Source organism: Chiloscyllium punctatum, chromosome 10 (assembly GCF_047496795.1).
Source record: "Chiloscyllium punctatum isolate Juve2018m chromosome 10, sChiPun1.3, whole genome shotgun sequence".
NCBI lineage: Eukaryota > Metazoa > Chordata > Chondrichthyes > Orectolobiformes > Hemiscylliidae > Chiloscyllium > Chiloscyllium punctatum.
Window position 1 is genome coordinate 47,480,183 of NC_092748.1, and position 26,274 is coordinate 47,506,456.

Genomic DNA, 26,274 nt, shown 5'->3' on the forward strand with positions numbered 1-26,274 from the left:
TTCTTGGATATTTAGTTCCCAGCTCTGATTCCTTGCGCCACATCTCTGTGATATTCACAATTTCCATCTGCTACCAGCTCATTCATCTCATTTCATATACAGTGTGTTTCAACACTCTCAGTTTTGCATTTGATAGTCCCCCTGCTCATAGTTGTCCCCTTATCTGCTCTGCATAGATTCCTGACCCATTCCATAACTCTCTGTCCTATTACTTCTTCTGGAAACTTCAATAACCTCTGCTAGGTCCTTCCTCCCTTTAACTTTTTCCATAATTTTGCATGCAATGGAAGCCACTGCTGCCACCTGCCTCCCCCACTACCACCATTTAAATCCCAATCCACAGTCCTAGTTTTGCAATTCACCAAGACTCTGGTCCCAACATGATTCTGGTGGAGCCTGTCCTGATGGAATAGCTCCCTTCTTCACCAGTACTGGTTCCAATGTCCAACATTTACCTCTTTAATCTTGTTGACCCTGTGCCAATTTGTTTGGGTTTAGGTAGTAATCTGGAGATTATGACCTTTTCGGCTCTGCTTATTAATTTAGCCCTTTGCTGCTCATCTTCCTTCAAAAGAACCCCCTTCCTCTTTCTATCTATATCATTGGTACCTATGTGGACCACAACAATTGGATCTTTCCCCTCCCACTCCAAGTTCTCCGACAGAGATCCTGAACCAGAGCACCAGGCAGGCTACACAACCTTTGGGCTCTCAATCTTCTGACACAGAAGTGTTTATTCCCCTGATTACACCTACATTTCTGCTCCCCCCAAACCCCCACGTTTGGCTCAGTGTACCACAGTGCTATGACAAGTTTGCTCATCCTCCCTAAAGCCCTCACTCTTACTCATACAAGGACCAAGAATCTTAGACAAGCCCAAGGGCTGAGTCTCATTCAGCATTCCTTCCTGAGTCACTCTACCTGCCTCACTCATAGTCACAGACTCCTATCCCTGACCACTGAACAAATTCAAGGTAGCTAATCTAAGGAGTGTGACTGCATCCTGAAGTACAGGATCCGAGTAACTCTCCCCCTCCCTGCTATGTCACATTGTTCAAAGCTCAGAGTCCCGCTCATCAAATCTGAGCCAAGTTCCTCAAGTAATCAATACTTGCCACAGATATGGTGGCAATAGGGTTCACCAGCTCCTACGTCATGCAGGCACGGCATATTGCCTGACACTGCGTCTCTATTTTATTTAGTTAACTCGGAGTTTGATTTTTAAAAATTTCCCACCGGTCTTTTGATTTGTAACCTGCAAATATTTCCCCTATTTACCTTCAATCTGAACGTGACCCATATTAGTCAAATTAGTAGCTAGCAACAACCAGTGCATGAGCTTATGGTTTATCTATGATGTCACTCTTTGTTTTGTGCAGGGCCTCTGATCCTGGGCTCCAATCTATCCTGTAAAAAAATATCCTGACAAACTATGAACCAAAAAAAAGCAACCAAAAACTACCTTTTCCTCCCTCCACCGAATTGCTATGCTGCCTCCAAATTTCCTGAACTGAATACTCACTCAGGCCATGTCTCACTCCAGATATGAACTCTCCTCACAGCTTACTGCTCATGTGCTTTAAACAGGCCCTCTCTTAAATAAAGGCCACACAAGTCATACTCCTAAGAGAAAGTGAGGACTGCAGATGCTGGAGATCAGAGTCGAAGAGTGTGGTGCCGGAAAAGCACAAATCGGTCAGTCAGCATCAGAGGAGCAGGAGTCAACTCTCCTGCTCCTCAGATGCTGCCTGATCGATTGTGCTTTTCAAGCACCACACTCTTTGACAGTCATATCCCTGTCAATAATAAACATTCTGAAAGCTGAGGTGGGGTATTTTCTATCTTAATTGAGGGTGGATTTTAAGTGGGACTTGCACTTCTTGCAGATCAAATCCCATGCTTCCACCCTCCCCTTAGCAGGTCAGAATAGAAGTAGTTCTAGACCACTAAATTCACTCCTAGTACCTCAGCTAGTGATTGTGAGAGAGCTGAAACTGTGGCAGAGGGGAATTTGGACTTTTTTGTGCCAGCTGCAGAGCTACTTTATGGGCTCTGGAGCCATAAACTTTGATTTTAACCAGAGCAGGAACTGAATTGGGATTGGGGTGGGGGTGGGAGGGGTTGGAGGTGGAGGAGCACTACAGTGGGAAACAAAGCAAGTAGTGAACTGTCCTGACATTAGCAGCAAAAATCATGGGTAACTAACATCTGGTCATGGTCGACATGCCCCACATCACATAGTTGCTTCTGGAATTAACCATGGAGCACCAAGCTAGTAGCAGGAACCATCCTCTGGGGCTCAGATTAATGACAGAGGGTTCCTGCTCGTCGCACTACACTAACAAAGTTTTTTAAAAAATTACAAGACCTTGGACCTCTTACTGGCTCCAGCTCCAGTTTTGCTTGACTATCCAGGATGACAGCAGTTGCTGGTTCATTGTTCAGGCCAATAGTTATACAGCAGCAATTTAACTGGAGCTGAATTCATACATTTAAGTAAGGAGACTGCTGGCTTCAGGGGATTTGTATTCTTCCCACTCACTAAGAAGAGCAGGTAAAAATTGAAGAATGGAGGGATTTATTTTGGATAATTCCCATGACAAAATTTAACTACTATTGGTTTTTGACTGAAATGCTGTTTATGTTACTCATGATGACGCCTAAATTTCATTCAGAAATATGCTGAACAATTAAAAAGTCATGCTAAAATAGGTGCACAAATTCTAACAGAACTGTGTGAATATGAAGGTCTTACAGTGGTTGGCACTGCTGCCTCACAGCACCAGGGACCAGGATTCGATTCCCGCCTTGGGCAACTGTGTGTGGAGTTTGCACATTCTCCCAGTGTCTGCGTGGGTTTCCTCCAGCTGCTCCGGTTTTCTCCCACAGTCCAAAGATGTGCAGGTTAGGTGAATTGGCCATGCTAATTGCCCATAGTGTTTGGGGATGTGTAGGTTAGGTGCATTAGTCAGGGATAAATCTACAGTAATAGGGTGGGGCAATGGGTCTGGGTGAGTTACTCTACAGCCCAACAAGTCCACATTGACCCTCCAAAGGGCCTGTTTCCACACAGTAGGGATTCTAATTCATCAAAACCTCACTACATATCAATATTTCAAAAATTCAGTGTTGCCATGTGAAGCTTACCTTGAAAACCAGCAATATATTTCAAAATATGGTACAGGTCTGCCACCTGGTGGACAAAATGTATATATTATCCAGTATTCTGAAGGAGGATAGAAACCAAAAGAATTGCAGAAACTGTAAATCAGAAACAAAACAAATTGCTGGAAAAGCTCAGCAGGTCTGGCAGCACCTGTGCAGAGAAATCAGTTAACATTGCGGGTCGAGTGACCTTCCTCAGAACTGGTTTAAGGGTCACTCAACCCAAATTGTTAACTCTGACTTCCCTCCACATGCTGTCAGTCCTGCCAGCTTCTCTAACAATTTCTGTTTTTGTTTGGACAAAAATGTATATATGAACTAGTGAGTTCCTAGATTAAGGTACACTCAGGATATCATCAACTATCAGTTTTAAGTTTCCTGATGCATATGGGGAATTTCCACCATCATACTTACCCATGAACAAAATATTTTTAATTGCAGAGTTTGAAATTAATGGCTTTATCATTATATCTAACTGCAATGTGCAAACAATTTAATGAAAAGAAGCTGTGGCACCAAGGCTGCCAGTTCGCTTTAACTGTTTTCAGATGTGATGAGCCTTAGCAAGGCTGCACTTATCCCCCATCTGTAATTACCGAGAAGATATAGATGTTTATACGCATTTATGTTATTTATTATACAAATAGGTATCAGTAATCCCAGTTATTAATTACATTCATATAGTGGACATTAAATGAACAATTTCCTGCCGCTTGTCATTCGCAAGCGTGGATATTCTCTCACTCCTGCAACCTGTTGCCACAGGCTACTTGGGTTAAAGAGGCTTTGATTAGATGTTAAACACAGGAAGTCAGTAACCGTCCCCAGTAATAACCTTCTGAGAGTAGGACATTGACAAAGCAGTTGAAGATGCTCGAGTTAACACTTTCCGATACACGATGAGTAGTATCTGGAGACTGCAATGACTGATGTCCAACAACTGCAATCTTCTGTTGTGTCAGGTCAACAGACACTGGAAGGTTTTTTTCCCTTTGCGCCCTGCGCACTGCTTATTTTTTCCGAGGGCTCCATGGTTCCATAGTTAGTTAAGTGTTACCTGATTGTGAAGAACTCTTTTCGCATTATCTCTGTGACTGTTATTGGGACTTGTTTTTAATAATCCTTCCAAAACTTTATTGATGATTACAAGAAAGTGAGATCAGATTTATCATTTTTCTGGGAAAAATGTAGCTAATTAGCTATACCTCACCAAAGAACCACAAGCACCTCTCACCATTAGAGTGATAATTGTTGCACAGCTGGAGCTTCAGCACTCTACATTCAGCACACACAAAGCAAAGCGCAAAGCTGGCCTCAGTGAACCATCACAGCTTTTGAAGGGATTGAACGCATGCTGTTAACATTATTTTGTCCTACACTCCAACTCTTTAACCAACTGAGCCTCACTGTGGAAAGAAATTATCTAAGAAATCATCTACATTGCTGGACAATATTGATTTCACAGCTATAATGAATTTGGTTAGAGGCATCTGACCTCTTCAGCTGGATGTTAGTTGGGTTTGAAGCATTAATGTACCTGGTGTACCCTTTCTTAATGTGAACTGGTTTCTGATTTTTTTTTTAAAATTCATTTACGGGACAAAGGCATGGCTGACTTGGCCAACATTTATTGCCCATGCCTAAATCCCCAAAGGGCAGTTGAAAATCAACCATGTTGCTGAGAGTCTGGAGTCACATCTAGGCCAGACCAAATGAAGATGGCAGTTTCCTTCCCTAAAGGTCATTAGTGAATTAGGTTGTTTTTTCCCCAATCAATAATGGATTCATGGTCACCATTACACTCTTAATTCCAGATTTTTTTTGCATTCAAGTTCCACCATTTGCTGTGGCGAAATTCAAACCTGGCTTCCCAAACATTAGCTAGTCTCTGAGTTAGCAGTCCAGTGATATGACCACTAAACTATAAAAGCTCAATGGAACAGGCTTTGGGACACTTGTGAACACTTTAGCTTTGTCTTTTGAACTGGTGTTTATGTTTACATTAGGACACAAGAGTTACTACAGCTTCGTGTCTTCACTCTATAGCAAACGTTAACATTGTCAAAGAAAAGCAAATCTTGGCAAGTCATTTATCCTTCCGATTAAACTTGTAATATTCACGACTCCAGTGCTGCTCCTGATTTGCAGAAATTCAATTGAAAACAATCTGTTGTTCTCAATGTTGAGCTATGCACTAAATCATGACAAATGTGTAATTTACTAAGTGAATAGTTGCCTCCAGTTTCACTGCTATACCATGATTTTCATACAAGTCTTACCTATTTGCTTCCATTTTATCTTTCCATTGTCATAAGGTTTAGAAGTAATTTAATATTAATATTTACAATTAGAACTGGTCACATAAACATGCATATGAATACATGCAAATTCCCAGTTTAAACACTGACTGATCACATTGTAATTGCATGCTTTTCATCATTAAAGAGCTCTGTTGCACTCTTTAGATCATCACATATGGTCCCCAGTACTTCTCCAAACAGAAGTTCCTCTTCTACTGACAAACAAGGGTAACTAAAGCAGATAAAAGTCTAGAGCAGCACAATAACAATATGAAAGCAAACACAGAAAATAAGCATGGAGGGCTATACAAGACAAAGTTAAAATGTCATACAAGCACAACACATCACATGTCTCATTCACAAAAAAAAACTAAGCACACGACAAAAAAAAAGACAGAAGCAAAAGAAATCGCAACAAAAACAATGTACAGAGAACCACAAGATGACGTAGAGACGCCACCAAAAAGACAAAGACAAAATAAAGAACATACAAATGATCCTGAAACAAATGGCAAGATTTATTTATAAACTTAAAAAAGTTACAAGGCTTTACCATTAGAAGTGCAGAATCAAGTTTTGTTGCATTGCACGACCTCACTCAAGTGGCAAATGTCATTCAAAAATATAAGGCAAATGTCATTTTCAGCAGATCTAGAAGCTACAAATTAAGTTACAAAATAGCTCCTAAAAGGCAACCATATAACTTTGAGACAAAGTCCATATATTTTCAATTACTCTTAACATCATTGGTTATTTTGTAGTGGGAATGACTAATAATTAAAATAGGTTTGTGTATTTTAAACACACCAATAATTAAACCGTTTCTCATTATTTAGTTCTTATTGCATCCATGAAGTATTATTGCAATAACGTTTGTGGTGCTAACTATTGAAATATATTCCTGCTGTGGAGACTTGCTAAGCAATTAACTAAACAATTAAGTTAGACATGGTGATTAAGAAAATATGCTAAGATGGATAACAGTTGTGTTATAAGTAAAGAGGAGTGCCAAAAAAGTCAGAGGAGTTCAAATTCTAACTGTAAGAGCACTTACAAAAGGCAGATGCCCACAGAGGCATACAGTATCTCTAGATGCTTCTGAAAAGGGCCACTCTGCACATTAATCAAACAACATTGCTCACACAAGTGTCTCCTGTCTGAATACGAAGCCACACAGCAGGCGTGCCACAACATCAGTGCCTTATTTGATGCAGCATTTGCAAAGCTGGTCCAATCAACATATGTCTGTCACTCACCAAAGACCATACATTTAGCAGGAAGAGGGACTCAACATTAGTGTCAATTAACAATGAACAATTTGTGCACAGTGACTTTTGACTGTTTTTGGCTTGCTTCTGTGGCATTTGTGGAATTACAATGTTTCTCTAATAATGATTTTTGACAGCTAGTGACTATAATCAGGAAGGACACAGGAATGGTATGGGGACAATGGACATAATGCCTCCTTGTCCACATCCTGGCCATGAGATGGAACAAAGGAAAAGAAATTTGCCACAATGGGGATAAGACGGCTCTACACAGAAGACCATATCCATCAGGCGTTTTTCAGGAGCATTCTCTTACTAATGTTTCACCAAAGAACAGTGTCTGCGGTGACTTTTCAAAGGATCACCATGTCTGAGATTGAGGCCATTGACACCAGTCCTTAACATACACCCACCCCCTCCAACCAATTCAGACAATTAAACAAAATCATTAGCTCATGCAGTCAATGGCTTTGTCTGAAATATGGTTTTAATGTTTATCTCAAATGTCATAATGTTTAAGCTTTGTATTGCATTTTATATTTGTAGTAACACGTATCATGTAACGCCGTCATTTTAATAAAACCAAGTTATCGTGGATGCAGATATTTGCTCTTGTATGCTAAAGCTGGTCATTATTTCAGCATTATTCTCAAAAGCAAAATAACCTTGGCTTCTTTTATCGATTGCAAACTGGCTTTTAAAACCCCTGTAATCTCCACTCTCACTTTCAATACTAACTGCACGGACCCCATAACTTCTGTCAGAGATCAAGGTTATCCAAGTCAGTGCCTCTGCTGCATTTTGATCTTCCACCTGCACACTTGATACAAGCATGGCCTTTTCCAAACAAACATGGCAGGCCTTGTACACTCTATCCCCGTGGAAACCAGAGGTCACCTCAAACTCTTCTGCCCCTGTCAAAACTCTCACCTAGTCCCATTCACCTATCACCCTTGCATTCACAGAACTACACTGGCATCCAGTCAAACAATGTCTTTATTTTAAATTTTATATCTTTGTTTTCAAATTTCTCTGGCACTAATTTCAATATCCAATATTTCTTCTGACCCCACAATTCACTGAAATATTGCAATTTCCTCTCAACCACAACCCTTTAAAATACTGTAATCCCTCAACTCACAACCAAAGATATGCACTCTTCCTTGGTCATGACCATATCTGAGTTTAATATCTCTACCACCAGAGGTCACATATTCACTTGCCCAGGTCTCAAATACTCTTGCTGTCTCTTCAACTTATTTGTTTCCTTTAAACTACCTTTAACTTCTCCTTGACTGAATATTTGGTCATCTGATTCAAGGTCTAACATGGCTTACTGTAATTTTGTTTTAGAATGATAAATCATCCCAAGATGCTTCACCATGTTCAAAGTCTTCACAAATATAAGTTGTTGCTTCTACCAGTCTCTTAAAATGTACAATTTCTACCAGAGTTCACTGGATAGTGGTTATATGTGTAAAGCTTACCTGCCACTTAAACATTTGCGAGGGTCACTGAGGTCAGCTGCTCTACATAACATTGCCCAAAGATGTACTAACCTACAAGCCACTACCAAAGTAAATACACATGCCAGAGAATTCCTAGAGGCCTGGCACTCCAATCACATCGCCATAAATAAACACACAGATCTAGATACCATCTATCAACCCCTCAGAAAATGAACAGGAAATGACATCACCACAAACCCCAGGAACCCCATCCTGGACAAACATATAAATAGAAAGCAGGAGACAACAGCTTTGCTTCACTTGGAGGTCGCCACTGATGATGTTACCTAGCCAGGTAATGAAACATCTGGATATCAAACCTACAGCTCAGCGAGCAAACCTACACCGTAAACACACAATGGTGAAGAAGCATACCACATCATGGAGTAACTCAAGATTTGTTCTACAAGTTTGACATGTGGGAGATGGAAAATTACTATGAAGTCAAAAGAAAGAATTAAACTTTTTTAAAACTTAATTATATTATACTTAGCCTTTAAGTATTTTCACTTAAAAAGAGCCTGGGAAATTTAGAGCACGAGTGACTTTGTAAACAACACTTGCAGAAAGAAAGTGTTTATATAGGTAGTAGTTTCTCTGACACCCGTCCCCAATAATACTGATTATTGAAATGTATATCTACCAATCATCTTTTTCCACAGGGACAGCAATATAGAAAGATATCCCCAGTGCTTTACTGAAGCATTCGAATATAAACAATTTAGAGATCAACTCAGCAAGATTTTAATAAAGCTCTCGCTAAATACATGTTTATAAATTGTGCAATCAATATTGTGCAATAAATTTGAACTCTTACTTCATCCCATACTTCAAAGCACTGATTCTTTGGGCTTCCATTTAGTCTTTCTTCCTTTCTCTCCAACAGATTAAACATTATGCAAATTTCTAGGAGAGAATTTATGTATTAAAATCAGGAAATAACATTGCAGATCAGACTACGAGTGGTGGAACATGATCACTTGATGCATCCAACTTTATTTTCAAACGTGTTGTCATGACACCATTTTATATTTTCAAAGGTGTTATCTTTTCAGGGCTCACTGCTGGACAAGGTGTTCTAAAACAGATTTTTGGAATTCCAAGAATGAACTGTTGTTATAAATACAAATAATTCTGTAAAATATGGTTAAGTTAGAAAGGTTTCATACAGAAGCCTCATTATCTATTGCAAATCCCAATCAACACAGTATGTATTTGTCCTCGAAAAATATGTCCTTTAAAAACTTGTTTTACTAATCAATAAACAGCAAAAATTACTATCAATACTTAGTGCTCAAGATTTAAAATTTGGAACGGTTTTGGCATTTTAAAAAATTCACTACCAAAGTTTAGCAGTTCAAAGCAACACTGCCAGTTCAGTACAAGAAAACAAATGCTGGCACAGCATGTCATTTATAATCACACATCATCATCGATTTTCCTAAATGTACAAAGGTTATTTATTTTTTCTTGATAACATAGATTAAAATTACATATTTAGACCAGAGATATATTTCAGTTCATAGAAATACAGTACATGATCAGGAAATTTTCCCTCCCAACCTAAAAATTTTCCACACTAGAGAAATGCATGCACCAAAAAATTAAAAAGGCAACAATTTTACATTTTAACACTTATTATCGATTTGACGTTGTATACCCACCCTTGTTTTCATACTCCTGTAAACTTATGCATGAAGTCAAATTTTAAAGTGCAAACTATTTACAGGTTACCTGGTCTTGATAAATGCATACCCTCGACCCAATAACAGTGGTTATACAACTAACCAAACTATTAGTGGTTAAACTTTTTGCTGTTGTGAGAGCACGGTGCCTAATTGCACATCAAGTGTTTTTCAGCAACTGGAAGTCTTCAGGAAAAAAAGCTATATTCTTCAAGCTCCTCAAGAGGAACACTACCAACCAAACATGTATTCCATGGCTTTAGAAACAAGACTCTCATCTTTCCTTGGAGTCTGCCGGTCTGAAACCACCTAAAACAAAGAAAAGGGAGTATGATTAGATTTAGCTCAAAGAATTAGCTTAAATTGAATAGCAGCACCAAATTTCCGTTTTTCCACATGTACCTGATAATCACTGCTACAAGCTTTATATGCTGCAGCCAGAGGCCTCATTGTAGTTGTTCTTGGTGTGCTAGGTGACTGTACAGTTGTACCGAGAGTATTGATAGTTGGACTGAGGACTGAGAACAGTGTTCCATTAGCTCTATCAGATGTTTCCATAACACACTGCATAACAGAAAAAAAACAATTCAGTCTGCAGTATTTTCAAAATTTCATTAAACTTCAAGTAAATTATAAAGGTGAGACCTTTTTTTCCATAACCCTACATTCCAGATACCTCAAGATAATCATAAAATCTGCCTATGGTTTGCATATAGGTACATTAAGATATTTTTCTGTCTAAACATTCAGGGATGTTTTGAGATGGTTTTTAGTTTTTCCTTTCTTCCCTGAACTTAAATGGTGTACAAGGGTGTCATATCATCACGAAATGCCAATATCAAATCCAAACAGGTTGATACAGAGCACTCAGAACCATCTGTTACTATGGCTCACTTACAAGACAAAGTAATTAAAAACCTATTATAGTTGCTTTGCTTAGTTGTTTCACCAATACAGCATCAATAAAAGGACAATATTTACTATCAGATTAATGCTGTTTCTAATTGTGCTCCTGTAAAGTCTGCCTATTCAAGAATTTCACAATACTTCCATTCACACACTTAGCGCCTATATTCATACTCCCAGTTCCTCATCACATACCAAACCACCCAACTCCCATCCTTTAAAGAAATAAATTTTACAGTTGATACCCAATAACCTATGAGGAAAGGCTGAGGCACTTGAGGTTGTCTATGAGGAAAGGCTGAGGCACTTGAGGTTGTCTATGAGGAAAGGCTGAGGCACTTGAGGTTGTTTTCTTTGGAGAAAAGAAGGTTTAGGGGTGATTTGATAGAGGTGTACAAGATGATTAGGGGGTTAGATAGGGTTGACAGTGAGAACCTTTTTCCGCGTATGGAGTCGGCTATTACAAGGGGGCATAGCTTTAAATTAAGGGGGGGTAGATATAGGACTGATGTTAGGGGTAGGTTCTTCACTCAGCGAGTCGTAAGATCATGGAATGCCCTGCCAGTAGCAGTAGTGGACTCTCCCTCTTTATGGGTATTTAAGCGGGCATTGGATAGGTATATGGAGGATAGTGGGTTAGTGTAGGTTAGGTGGGCTTTGATCGGCGCAACATCGAGGGCCGAAGGGCCTGTACTGCGCTGTATTGTTCTATGTTCTATGTTCTAACCTCCAGTATCAGCTTTCTCTGCAACCTGCTGTTCTGAATTTAGAATGAAGTCCTGGGCTCCATCCCAGTGATAGATGTTCAGTTAGTGCAAATAGCTCTGCCGGCACTGACCAGCTTATGCCACAAGATGGAGCCTGTTTTAAATTGATAAGTAAATTCAGCTGCACCAGCTGACACCCAGAAGCATATGCAGTAGCAGTAAAATCTTTGAAATACAGAGGAACCTCTATTATCCAAACGAGATGGGCAGGCAATACTACATTCAGATAATTGATTATTAGGTTAATTGATTTCTTCTGGGGCTCAGAGTTTTCTGTGAAGTCTGCTCCCCGTTCAGGAGACTAGGCAAAAGCACACTGTGCACGAGACCCCAGCCCCAATCCATCTCCATCCACCCCTGTCCCAACTCCCCCCAGGACAGCCAGACTGTACACTAACAGTAAGACTGCTGCAGCCTTTGTGGGATAAGTGTCCAACTAGTGCATGCACAGACACACACACCTTTTTGGGTACACCTCTGTGTAGAACTCCGGGGAAAGTGTGGTGGGGAGAGAGAGCAAGATAGAAAAAGGGAGAGAGAGAGAGAGAGAGAGAGCGCGCACGAGTGCGAGAGCGCGCGAGTGAGAGAGCGAGAGCGCGCGCGCAAGAGAGAGAGCAAGCGCGCGCAAGAGAGAGAGAGCAAGCGAGCGCAAGAGAGAGAGAGCAAGCGAGCGCAAGAGAGAGAGAGCAAGCGAGCGCAAGAGAGAGAGCAAGCGAGCGCAAGAGAGAGAGAGCAAGCGAGCGCAAGAGAGAGAGAGCAAGCGAGCGCAAGAGAGAGAGAGCGCACAAGAGAGAGAGAGAGCGCGCACGAGAGAGAGAGAGAGAGAGCGCACGAGAGAGCCCAACCAATCATTTAGAGATGGTGCCTGGACTGTTCTTGGCAGCATTTCAGTGAGCAGAGTTCATTTTTAATCATTGTATCTGTAAACAAAAGATGCGATCAGGGTTGAAACAGCTCTTTGACATGTTTCTATCGGGAACTTGAGATCCCCATTCAGATAATGCAATATTTGGATAATTAATATGCAGATAATCAAGGTTCCTCTGTATAAAAGGAACCTCAATTATCTGAACATCAATTATCCAAATTTTGGATTATCCGAAGAAGATCTCAAGGTCCCAATAGAAACTTTACATCAAAGAGGCATTTCAACACCGATCGTGCCTTTTGTTTACAATGACGAAACAGGAACTCTGCTAACTGAAATGCTGCCGAAAACAGTCTTGGACATCGATGGGAGCCCAAGCACCGTCTCCAAATGACTGACCTCCCACCCTCTCTCTCTCTCCGCCCACAGTTTCCCTGGAGTTCTACACAGGGGTGTACACTTCACCCCTCTTCCCCAAATAATCTCTCCATCATTGTCCTGTACAGGACAAAGGTGGAACCTGTCAAAACGTTGTGTGTGTCTGTGCGTGCACGCTATTTCGAGACACATCCCCTAAAGATCGCAGCAGTCTTGCTGTTGGTGTCCAAACCGGTTGCCCTGGGGTGGGGGAGCATGCAGGGGTGTCGGGCAGCCGGGTCAGGGGTGTGGATAGGGTTGGGGGGGGGGGAGGAAATGGGACGGTTGGACGGAGTTGGGTGTGCAGATGGGGTGGAGGTGGAGGTGGACACAGGGGTAGGGATGGCGCAGATGGGAGAGGTGGGGTTGGACGGGTTGAGGAGGCAGACAGGGTCGGGGGTGGGGGGGTGGGGGGGTCGGAGGCTCGCACCTGGTGTGCTGCTGCCTAGTCTCCTGAATGGGGAGCAGACCTAGTAAGTGCTCACTGTATCAATCCCATTGAACTGATAGGGGGTGCTTCAGCAATGCTGCAGGTCCCTTATACACAAGTGTGTGTCTGCTTAGAAACAAAGACAGAGAGAGAGGGAGCAAGGCAGGCTGAATGAGGAAAAAAGGAAACTTCAGAAAGCTCAGAGCCCCACACGAGAGGTATTGAGTCAATTAATTGAATAATCAATTATCTGAACAAAATATTGCCCGCCCATCTCATTTGGATAATTGAGGTTCCTCTGGAAAGAGTTTAAAAACCTAACAAGCAACCAAAAATGAAAAGAAAAATTTAGTTAAGAGAAAGAGGTTAAACATGTAACATTGTTGTAATTTTTATAAATTGCATTACATTGCACGAGAAACGTTGAAGATGAACACATTCATTACAGGATCGTAGGTGTCAGTGGATATTATCTTGCTTTTTAATAATTATACGTAATAATTGCAATTATATTGCTTGTTTTAAAACTGATTTTACTTCAGATTATATTCTTTATGAAATGTAGGAATGTAGACCATTTCAACTTATAAAGTTTTAAAGTGCGTTCTGCTTAGAAAGGTTTAAAGCACCTAATGGTACAATGTTTTTGTATAGTGGCATTTTATCTTGCAAGTTATTTCAGCTAGGAATACACAGGCTGTGCATGCACAGTATAGTATTTCGATCTGTGCATATTCTGCTCTGATAGAAAATGCCTTCAAGAACATTACTCTGACTTTAATATTAATGAATTCACTTAAAGTTGTTTTACTTAAAGTGTCAATTTTCAGGAACACAACCACAACTCCTGTGTAGAAAATGTGTAGCCAAACCAACTAAACTAAATATTTTTAATTGTAATAAGAGCACATCGTTATCCATGCTTGTGCAGCTGTATGGCCTATGACAATGTAAATCTTCCTAAAATATGTCACAAATGGAGCTCAGATAAAATTAAACATCTAATCGGAAAGATGGTGGGTAACTTGAAATGGTTCAGCTAAGATTTACAAGGATCTTGCCAGGATTGGAGGTTTGGGCTATAGGGAGAGGCTGAATAGGCTGGGGCAGTTTTCCCTGGAGCGTCAAAGGCTGACGGTTTATAAAATCATGAGGAACATGGATAGGATAAATAGACAAAGTCTTTTCCTTGTGGTGGGGGAGTCTAGAACTAGAGGGCATAAAGTTTAGGGTGAGATGGAAAAGATATAAAAGGAACCTAAGGGGCAACTTTTTCACACAGCGGGTGGTGCATGTATGGAATGAGTTACCAGAGGAAGTGGTGGAGGCTTGTACAAATGCAACATTTAAAAGGCATCTGGATGGGTATATGAATCGGAAGGGTTGAGAAGGATATGGCTCAAGTGCTGGCAAATGGGACTTGATTAGGTTGGGATAGTTGGTCAGCATGGACGAGTTGGACCGAAGAGTCTGTTTCTGTGCTGTACATCACGATGACTCAATCAAATCAGATATATTAAGGCAGGTGACCAAAACATTGTTCAAGATGTACATTCATTACACTGGCAATGTTTTGCCCAAAGTCGTTTCATCTTGGGTTTCATCAATAAATTCTGAAAATAGTCTGATAAAAACTTCAATTTTCAGAAATAAACTTTATATCAGGACTTCAAATTTTAGCAACACACCTTATCGATGCATGGCTTCACTCCAACCATGATAGCTTCTCCAAAGATCTTTCCATCTTTACTTAAGGCTTTCCTGGCCTGCAGTTTAGACTGATACTGAATATGCATCCAGTTCCCATTGTTTGACATCTGTGTAATATTCAAATCAATAAAGAGATTTAGATAAAACACTGATTTAAAATTACAACAGAGAGCTGTAAAAAGGCATTTTCCCATAGCTTAACTGCAGATTATGTTAGACAGTTGAAAGGCCCATACACAAATCAGTAGCATACTCAAAATTAAAGGACTTGTGAATACTGGTGAAAAATGACATGTCAAATTTTATACTGGCAGGATAATATTCATTTGCTTGGTTCCATTTAAGCACAGGACTAGGGGAAAAGCACTTGGTCCACTTCATTTATCATATCTGATATTTTCACAATAAGTTACCAGTTTTAGAAAATCTTATTTTCAATATTTGAAGAATTGTACATTACCTTGCTAAAGTAGGTAAATTTGTCATGATTTTGTCCACACTGAATTCAGGAACATAAAGGCTGTGATTATTCAGTTTGTTTTTTGAAATCAAAACTGTTTAATTTTTAATTTCTCAATAATACTAATTGTTCAGTTGTAAAGCAGCAGATTGTTTACAAATTTTGCAGGTGTGGTCTTAGAACAGAAATAATCATGCAGATCTGTACAGTGCACCTTAGGTCATGAAACTAATTAGTTCACAACTAGGTAACCAAGTTATTGAGTAGGGGTACAACATTTGGTTGAATGTTTTAATTTGGAAGGAACGGAAGAGAACGAGAAAACTTTGTGATGATCTGTGAAAGGTAACTAAAGAGCAATGCAGATGAAGCACGGACGCACGGACACAATCCTAACCGATTTGTTATTGGCAAACATCTACAAAAAATGTAGCATTTTGATAGCCTCAAGACAGGTTGTAAAAAATATATTTGCCAGAAGTACAGAACCTAAAATTATTAGACAGGAGAAAATCCCTATAGAAATCATACATCAATATTCATTTACATGTCTTGCATAACTAACTTCAAATGCTTGCAATAATTAATTATACATATTTGGCATAATTGAAGGAATCTGCATTTTAGTACAATGAAACAGCTTCAGCACTTAGTTAAGAATTCAAGATTTTCTTTTTGCTGACACTGCAGTTCTATTCACTCTGTTGTGTTTCCAGAAAAAAAAAGGAGAGACATTGTTTGCTAATGTGGGGCACTGTGCATACAATCAGCTTCAAAGCAAAGCTCTTTAAAAGTTACTCTGGAAAATGTACAAGCATTTGCTGAATTTTTCAATTATTGAAATACCAATAACTTCAGTCTGGTCATGCCAATCAAAGTAGGGTAGCAGTCCATTCTAATTAAGTTCATAATGTGCAGTTCATTGAATAAGAGTACCAATTTATTAACTGAATCCAAAGTGAATGTTTTCTACATATTAATCCAGGTTCTAAGTAAAAGTTCTCAGTAGTGGCAAATGTAAACATCCATTCTGTGAACTATTGATTACTCCACAAGTTAAAACATTACGAACTTACTCAAAGAACTAAACAGCATTTCATTAACTATACACTTATTAGAAATTGTGATAAGGCACGAAAATAAGAAGTTTATGCATTACGTACAATGGCTGGTGTTTACACCAGTTTAAATCTGACTGAAATCATCAAAGCCAGTAGAAAAAAAACACTTAAACAAGTTCACAGTAAAGTAGTTTTCCATAATTTTTAACACTGATTTACAAAACATCTCGCTGAAAGTGGGTTACCGACACCTGCATCCCCCACCCCACCAAACTGGCAAAGAACCCCATTCCCAATCAAATTTAGAAGTATCACAGATCGCCACTAATTGCATTCATATAAAAAAGTTCTTAAAATTAACCTTACTTGTTGTAACAGGTTTTGAATAGACAGTTAACTAAAAAAACAAAAAAAGTGATCAGGTCAAGGGTTCTGGACCTGCATGTCTTGTCACATTTGGGGTCACAAGCTGCCTCCCCTACCTTCAAGCAGCAACAGACACTACAACTGTGGACCTGCTGGATCAAGACCCTCTCACCCAAAAAAAGCACATGGTGGACAGTACATCCCAAGTGGTCTACAATGGCAAAAAGCACTTTGATCAGTGGGTCAAGGAGTTTTGCTCATTGACACAATGCCATTAGATGCCCTGAAGTACAACTCAGTCACTGTCAGAGCACAGAATAAACTTGAAGGTTGGGTTAACTGAGCTGAAAATGGGAATGGTAGTTTCAATCATTGCTGCATTTCTGCTCCTATCTGTCTATTGTATAGACTCCCTGCACCAGGTTAAGGACTCTGCTCATTTGGTACTAACAACCACATTAAAAGTGGCACAGAGAGGGGAGAGGAGTGGCTAAGTGATTAAGAGAGCACACAGGGTATTTGGCAGAGAGAGGCTGCAGAATGTGGGGAGGTATATGAGTGCAGAAAGGGATTTGGGAAGAGGGACTGCTGAGTGATTATGTATGCTTGAAAAGAGGGGTTGCTGAGTCAGTGGGTTGGGCAAGGGATACAAGAGACATGCTACTGAGAGGGGAGGCATGTTGAGAAGAGGTATGTGCACCTAGTTGGGGGAGGGATGTAGGGTGAGCAAGATGGGCTGATTGCAATGGTCTGCAGACTTTAAAGAGGTCTTGTTATTACAGAATATGGGGAGCTCACTGAAATGTACACCAGTTCACAAAATGATAGTTTTAATGTACCTTGTAAAACAGACTTTCACTTTTATTTACGTCAATCCATAGTATGTAGACTTTAATGATATAATTAATTTTAATGATTTGTTTACTGTTATTTTGTTTTTCTTGGCATCTGGGGTTGTTAATTTTCAGGTGTTAAAATCGAGTCAAATTGGAAGAGAATTTGGGAAGCACTGGACATTAGTGAAACAAGTAAAAATCCATTCTAAACAACTAAAGACATTTTCATTTAGAAAATCAGAATACTTACAAACAGTAGATGAGACACTTCTTAAAATGGCTTTATTGTGATAAATGGATTAGTAGTGCTGGAAGAGCATAGCAGTTCAGGCAGCATCCGAGGAGCAGTAAAAATCGACATTTTGGGCAAAAGCCCTTTTTTTATATTCCTGATGAAGGGCTTTTGCCCAAAACATCGATTTTACTGCTCCTCGGATGCTGCCTGAACAGCTGTGCTCTTCCAGCACCACTAATCCAGAATCTGCAGTCATTGTTTTTACCTTTATTGTGACAAAGCCAATTCCAGCTGCATTAAAGCAAACATCAGGTTTCCACTTACATATGCATAGCTGTTTTAAAAAACAATTTTCTCTTCAATGCCCTCTTAAGCAGGTTTATAGGAATTTTTACGTCTGATTAGGGTTCAACTTTTCTTCCAAACAAATTTGCATAACTTCATTTCAGAAAATCAGGGCAACATCTAGTGCAATGAGACTCAGCTTGCCAAACGTACTCGAAGCCAAAAAACTAACACAATGCAATTCAAAATTAAAGTCTCCCTAGAGTTAAGAATGCAAGAACAAAAGAATTAGGAGCCAGAGCAGATAATTTAGCTCATCGAGCCTGCTCTGCCATTTGATAGGATCATGGGTGATCTCATCTTAGCTTCATAGAGTCAGAGTCATAGAGATGTAGAGTCATAGCATGGAAACAGACCCTTCGGTCCAACCTGTCCATGGCGACCAGATCTCCCAACCCAATCCTGCCAGCAGCCGGCCCATAACACTCCAAACCCTTCCTATTCATATACCCATCCAAATGCCTAGATATTTTCCCTGGGGTCGGGGAGTCCAGAACTAGAGGGCATAGGTTTAGGGTGAGAGGGGAAAGATATAAAAGAGACCTAAGGGGCATTTTTTCATGCAGAGGGTGGTACGTGTATGGAATGAACTGCCAGAGGATGTGGTGGAGGCTGGTACAATTGCAACATTTAAGAGGCATTTGGATGAGTATATGAATAGGAAGGGTTTGGAGGGATATGGCAGGTGGGACTAGATTGGGTTGGGATATCTGGTCGGCATGGACGGGTTGGACCGAAGGGTCTGCTTCCCTGCTGTACATCTCTATGACTCAATTACACCGCGGAAAAACATTCTTTCCACACCCATTCCGTCAATCCCTTTTAGTATCTTATATACCCCAATCAGATCCCTCCTCATTCTTCTAAACTCCACAGTACGGCCAAAACTGCTAAAATGCTCTTCATAAGATGGATTACAATGTTGATAAATGTGAAGTCATCCATTTTGGTAGGAGTAACAGTAAAAAGGATTATTACTTGAATGGTATGAAGTTGCACCATGCTGCTATACAGAGGGACCTGGGTGTCCTTGTGCATGAATCACAGAGGGTTGGTCTGCAGGTACAACAAGTAATTAGAAAGACAAATGGAATTTTGACCTTCGTTGCTGAAGAGATTGGAGTTTAAAAGCAGGGAGATTATGTTGCAGCTGCACAGGCCACATCTGGAGTACTGCATGCAGTTTGGTCTTCTTACTTGAGAAAGGATGTACTGGCACTAGAGGGCGTACAGAGGAGGTTTGCAGTGTTAATTCGGGAGTTGAGAGAGTTGGCTTGAGGAGAAACTGAGTAGATTGGGATTATATTCATTGGAATGTAGAAGAATGGGGATGGGGGGGGGGGGGGGGGGGGAAATCTTATAAAAACATATAAAATTATGAGAATAGATAAGAAGGAAGCAGAGAGGATGTTTCCACTGGCAGGTGAAACTAGGACAAGAGGGCATAGCCTCAAAAATTAGGGGCAACAACTTTAGGACTGAATAGAGAAGAAACGTTTTCACCAGAGATTCTAAATCTATGAGATTCTCTGTCCAGTGAAGTAGTCGACACTACTTCAGTACATGATTTTATAACTAAGACAGATTTTTTTGTTTGACAATAAAGGAAATAAGAGAAAGTGAAAGAGTGCGGGTAAGTGGAACTGAGTTTATGAAAAGATCAGCCATGATGTTATTGAATGGCAGAGCAGGCTCAAAGGGCCAGATGGCCTACTCCTGCTCCTAGTTCTTATGCGATGTTCTTTCATTTCTAGAACCAATCTAACGAAGCTCCTCTGAACTGCCTCCAAAAGTTGATTTGTTTTACACTAAACAACAAACTTGCACTACTTTCAGCAATATATAGGAAAAAACACCCCATTCCAAATAGCAATTAGAAAGCCGAATCCATTAAAAAACCTACCACATGCTTTAAGATGTTTCCGTATTGTGCAAATTGTAGAAGGATGTATGAAGCAGATGCTGGTGGAAACCTGCAATGGAAATTTCCTTAGTATAAGTAACAGACTATATTGCAAGTTAAACACAAAAGTTCAAGCATCAACAATGACAAATTTTCAGTTAAGAGGAAGAATCAGCTTCTAGCCTCTAGCATGTTTCAGTATAAATACATGTACACTGTACCCAGGCAGACAAATGATTTGTTTTCAAGTTTATCCCAATACTACACTAAGTGGTCAGCTAAGTCCCCAATTGACACCTCTCAACAGCAACACAGCCAAGACTGTAAACTATTTCATGAAAATCAATGTAGACATTAAAGCGCCATTAATGTTATACGAATCTCTAAATGCGTTCTAGTTAGCACATTATGAAATATTTGCAAGTACCAGATATTTCCCAGCCTACTACCAACCTATTTAAAAACTTTGTCATTCATTGCTACAGCCCAAAATAACTGCATTTTCTAATTCAACATATCAAGTTGCTTAAATGACGTCAAATTCAAATGTAAAAATACTTCAAGTGGAAGTGAGGATGCTCTCAATATAAATTAATTACGGTTTAATAATTAATAGAAATCTTCACCAATAATTTTGTCATTAAGCAGCAACTTAAGGTACAGTTACAGATGCAATTTGTTTCAGTAACTTAGAGGACTATCAAAAAAAATCTTACATTTCTTCCACTCATGATCCAAAGTTCTCTTCAGCCAAGATAGTAAGGTTAGTATATGACTTGAAACTGTTATCTAATCATGTCACCCGTCTACATGTATAGAAAGAAAGGCTACTTCATTTCTAGCGATCCAGCGATAAACCAGTTGAGTGAAAAAATGCCTAATGGAATCAAGGCAAATACAACTGATCAGTAGCCATGGGATTCTAGCTTAAATCTCCTAATTTGAAACATTCCTACTATCAAAACCAGGGGAGTATCTGTTGAAGTTAGTGTAACGCTATATATTCTAAGTCTCATAAGATGATAAACAAAATTATGCTACCATAAACAGCTTGTCAGAAAGACTGAAATCCATGGGATAAAAAAGGCAATGAGATGGGTAGAAAAATGAGCTAAAAGGGTTGGTTACGATGAATGTTTATTTTTAAAAATGGAGGGAAGTGTACAGTAATGTTCTCCAACAATTGGTATTTGGACTAATGCTGTTTATAATGTACATTAATGAAATGTAGATTCATAGAAGAATCAAACTGCAAAAGAATATTAGGAGAAAGCGAGGACTGTAGATGCTGGAGATCAGAGTCGAAAGTGTGGCATTGGAAAAGCACAAGTCAGCCAGCATCCAGAGAATCGATGTTTCGGGCATAAGTTTCATCAGGGAGAGAATATTGATGAGTCTAACGAATGAGCAAATGTATAGCATATTCAATTCAACGTATAAAATGTGAAGTGATACACCAGTAGGGAGAATAAGGAAAGACAACACAAAGCAACTGTTAAAAATTAAGAGTATGCAAGAGGTGATGGAGTAATGTTTGTGCACAAACCTTTTAAGGGAATAGGACAGATTAACAAAGCATTTATGATCCTTACATATACCTATGGAGTACAAAACTCAGGAATAATATCTTATACCTACACAAAACACTCATTCAACCCTAGTGCAACATATTGCAAACTACGCTTTAGGAAGAACATGAAAGCTACAGATAGGGTACAGAAGAGATTTACTAAAATAATTCTCGTGGTAATAAGAGATTTCAGTTACATGGATTTACTAGCCAAATTGGGTTTCTTTCCTTAGAGCACAGAAGGTGAAATGTTCAAAAGTGTTTAAAATGAGAAAGGGTTTAGCCAATGTAAATGGAAAAACTGGTACCAATGATGCTGAAATGTATAAAAGTGGATAAATCCCCAGGACCGGATCAGAACTCTGTGGGAAGCTAGAGAAGTGATTGCTGGGACCCTTGTTGAGAAATTTGTATCATCGATAGTCACAGGTGAGTGCCAGAAGACTGGAAGTTGGCTAACGTGGTGCCACTGTTTAAGAAAGGTGGTAAAGCACAAGTCAGGAAACTACAGACCAGTGAACCTGATGTTGGTGGTGGACATGCTGTTGGAGGGAATCCTGAGAGACAGGATGTACGTGTATTTGGAAAGGCAAGGACTGATTTGGGATAGTCAACATGGCTTTATGAGAAGGAAATCATTTCTCACAAAACTGTTTGAGTTTTTTGAAGAAGTAACAAAGAGGATTGAGCAGTAGATGTGATCTATATGGACTTCAGTAAGGCATTCGACAAGGTTCCCCATGGGAGACTGATTAGCAAGGTTAGATCTCATGGAATACAGGGAGAACTAGCCATTTGGATACAGAACTGGCACAAAGGTAGAAAACAGAGGGTGGTGATGGAGGGTTGTTTTTTCAGACTGGAGGCCTGTGACTAGTGGAATGCCACAAGGTGCTGGGTCCACTACTTTTCATCATTTATATAAATGATCTGGATGTGAGCATAAGAGGTACAGTTGCAGATGACACCAAAATTAGAGGTGTAGTGGACAGTGAAGGTGGTTACCTCAGATTACAACAGGGTCTTGAGCCGATGGGCCAATGGGCTGAAAAGTGGCAGATGGAGTTGAATGCGAGGTGCTGCATTTTGGAAAAGCAAATCTTAGCAGGACTTATACACTTAATGGTAAGATTCTAGGGAGTGTTGCTGAACAAAGAGTGCAGGTTCATAGCTCCTTGAAAGTGGAGTCACAGGTAGGTAGGATAGTGAAGGCGGCATTTGGTATGCTTTCTTTTATTGGTCAGATCATTGAGTATAGGAGTTGGGAGGTCATGTTGTGGCTATACAAGACATTGGTTAGGCCACTGTTGGAATATTGCTTTCAATTCTGGTCTCCTTCCTATCGGAAAGATGTTGCAAAACTTGTAAATTTTCTCTGAACCCTTTCAAGGATGTTGCCAAGATTGGAGGATTTGAGCTATAGGGAGAGGTTGAATAGGCTAAGGCTGTTTTTCCTGAAGCATCGGAGGCTGAGAGGTGACCTTATAGAGGCCCCTAAAATCATGAGGGACCTAGATAGAATAAATAGACAAAGTCTCTTCCCTTGGGTGGGGGAATCCAGAACTAAAGTGCATAGGTTTCAGGGGAAAGACGTAAGAAAGACCTAAGATGCAACGTTTTCACACAGAGGGTGGTACATGTATGGAATAAGCTGCCAGAGGAAATGGAGGAGACTAGTACAATTGCAACATTTAAAAGGCATCTGGATGGGTATATGAATAGGAAGGGTTTGGAGGGATATGGGCCGGGTGCTGGAAGATAGGACTAGATTGGGTTGGAATATCTGGTCGGCATGGACAATTTGGACTGAAGGGTCTGTTTTTATGCTATTCATCTCTAAGACTCTATGACCCATGGACCAATAGCCAGAGGGAATAGGAAGGCAAGCTATTTGTTCTTTTAAAAAGATGTCTTTGCAGGGATTTGACATACACAGCCACATAAGGGAAATGAAAATTGATTCAAAATTAGCACAATGAATATAGATAAATACTTGAAGAAAAATTACAGGGATATGGAGAAGACTGGTTGAATGAAACTTAAGGCAATGTATTTTAAAAGTAACAAAACGTTCTGAGATGATTCACAGGATTATGAAACAATGTAGAACTTGCCCCAAAATACAGCCAGAAAATTTTTACGTTACCTCAAATTTCTAGAGATGGGAATGTGGGAGACCAGCTATTAATGCATTAGAATAGTCAAGTTTAGACAAAACAAGACATGAATATGATATTCTGCAGTTGAATTCAGGTGGTGTTAAAGTGGTGGAAACAGTCAGCCTTGGTGATGATTTGTCAATGCAATTTTAAGTTCAACTCAGGATCAAACATGACACCAAGGTTGCAAATAGATTAGTTTTAATCTTCAACTATTGCTAGGGAGAGGGGTAGAACTGGTACCAAGGGAACAAAATTTGGAGATGGGCCAAAACAAATGGCTTCAATCTTCCTTATATGAGCATAAATTTCATTAAATTGCAAACTGGAGCAGATGTTGAATAAGCAGTTTAATAATTTAACACCAAGAGGAGGAACTGAGGAAGGTGATGGCAGTTACACAGAGCTGCGTGTTGCCTGCATATGTACATGCACTTATGGTTGTCACTGCACTACATAAGTGAGAAATGGGTCAGGCAGAACAGATTCCTAGGGCAAAACCTGAGGCAACAGTGCAGCAGAATGGTAAGTCTTACTCTGGAAGCAACTTGACAGAAACATGGGCAGAACAGTTCCACCAAGCTGAAGGACAGTGATGGAACATTGAAGGATGATGTGGCCAACTGTGTCAGAAAAGGTGCAAGTATGTAGTGTGGGATGAGGAGGAATCATTTTCATATTCACACAGATGTTATTTTTAATTTTATAACAGTTATTTCGATAATTTGGCTGGGGTCAATCCAAATTTGAAGTTCCGTAACAGTCAAGTACAAATTGAGAGATGACAAGATGTTTAATGATTTGAGAAAGGAAGGCTGGGATTGGCCAGTAGTTGACAAGTGCTGGATGCTTGAGGATGACTTTGACAGGATGAGGCAAAGACTGTCCATAGTAAACCAGGAACCCCTGTTAATAAGTAAAACACCGACGAATAGTGGAGGGTGTTGAAAATAACATTAAATGCTATTCAGAAGCAGTTTGTACTTAAGTAAACGCTCCGCCTGACCAAAGAAAATCACGGACATGAGGTGGTAGAGGACAGCATAAAATTAAAAGGGCATTTAAAAATGCAAAAACAGTATAGATTCCAGAGAATAGGACAAATACAAAGAGCAAGAAAGGGCCGCAAAGCAGCTTCTAAGAACGGCTAAAAAGGATTTCAAAAGGAAACTTACAAAGGGACACAAGACTATAAAAAAGAGATGTTATCGTTAATAAAGGATAAGTGCCTGGTGAAGATTACTGTTGGCCAACTTAAGGTTGAGTGGGGGGTGGATAATGTCAGTCAACACGGAGAAATGGTAGATATACTGAATGATTACTTACTTTAATATTCACAGAAGAGGAGGATAGCTTGCTGGAAGTCTCAAAAGAAATTAACAGAGGGATCAAGGATAGAGTCTAAACAATATTAGCTTTAGTAAATCAATCAATCAATCATCGACAATGGAAAATGTAATGGAACCGAAGACTGAAATCTCCAGGACTTGATAGCTCTCGTCCAATGATGTTAAAGGAGGTAGGAGAACACGATGCAGATGCCCTAACCATAAGCTTTCAGTGTTCCATGGATTCAGGAGTTGTACCTCTGGATTGGAAATTTGCTCATGTCACTCTGCTCTTTAAGGTGACAAAGGAATCCAGAATTACAGACCAGTTAGACTAACATCTATGGTGTGGCTGGAGTCTATAATTGAGGGTAGGGTAACTGGAAGTTTTTAGTGATCAGTTAATCAGGGAGAGTAAGCATGGATTCATGATGGGTAGGTCACATCTGACCAAATTCAGTTTTTGAAGAGGTGACAGAAGTGTTGGGCACAGCTAAGTCAATATTGTTTACATGGACTTACAGAAGATTTTTGGTGAAGTCCCACAAAAGAGACTGTTAGGCAAGGTGGAAGCCCACAGAATTCAGGGCAAATTACTGACATGGATTGGAAACGAGTTGAGTGGGAAGGAACAGATTTGGAATAATGAGTAAGCACTCAAGTTGGCAGGGCATGACTAGTGATGTCCTGAAGAGATCTGTGTTGGGGACTCAATTATTCACATTATTCATTAATGACTTGGATAATGGCATAAAAAGTCAAATATCCAAGTTTGCTGACAACACAAAACTGGGCAGCATTGTAGACAGTGTTGATGACAGCATAAAAATACAACAGGATATTGGTCAATTAGGTGACTGGACAAAGCTATGCAGCTATGATTTTAATATAAGCAAGTGTGAGATCATTTATTTCAGACTGAAAAAGAATAGATCTGGGTTTTTTTTTAAGAAAGCATAAAGTTAGTTATAGTAGGTTTCCAGCGAG

The 26,274-nt window shown here is 39.8% G+C and overlaps 1 protein-coding gene across 1 annotated transcript in view; it reads right to left on the bottom strand.

The window, feature by feature from the left end:
- Nucleotides 1-9,204: 9,204 nt before the first annotated feature.
- The window catches only part of nup35 (nucleoporin 35), a 29,816-nt gene continuing 12,746 nt past the window's right edge, over nucleotides 9,205-26,274 (bottom strand). The window contains exons 6-9 of the mRNA XM_072579054.1: nucleotides 20,231-20,300; nucleotides 15,003-15,131; nucleotides 10,329-10,490; nucleotides 9,205-10,235 (exon numbers count right to left, since the gene is read on the bottom strand). Coding sequence (XP_072435155.1) covers nucleotides 10,158-10,235; nucleotides 10,329-10,490; nucleotides 15,003-15,131; nucleotides 20,231-20,300 — 439 coding nt within the window. The 3' untranslated portion in view covers nucleotides 9,205-10,157. The remainder of the gene's footprint in view (nucleotides 10,236-10,328; nucleotides 10,491-15,002; nucleotides 15,132-20,230; nucleotides 20,301-26,274) is intronic.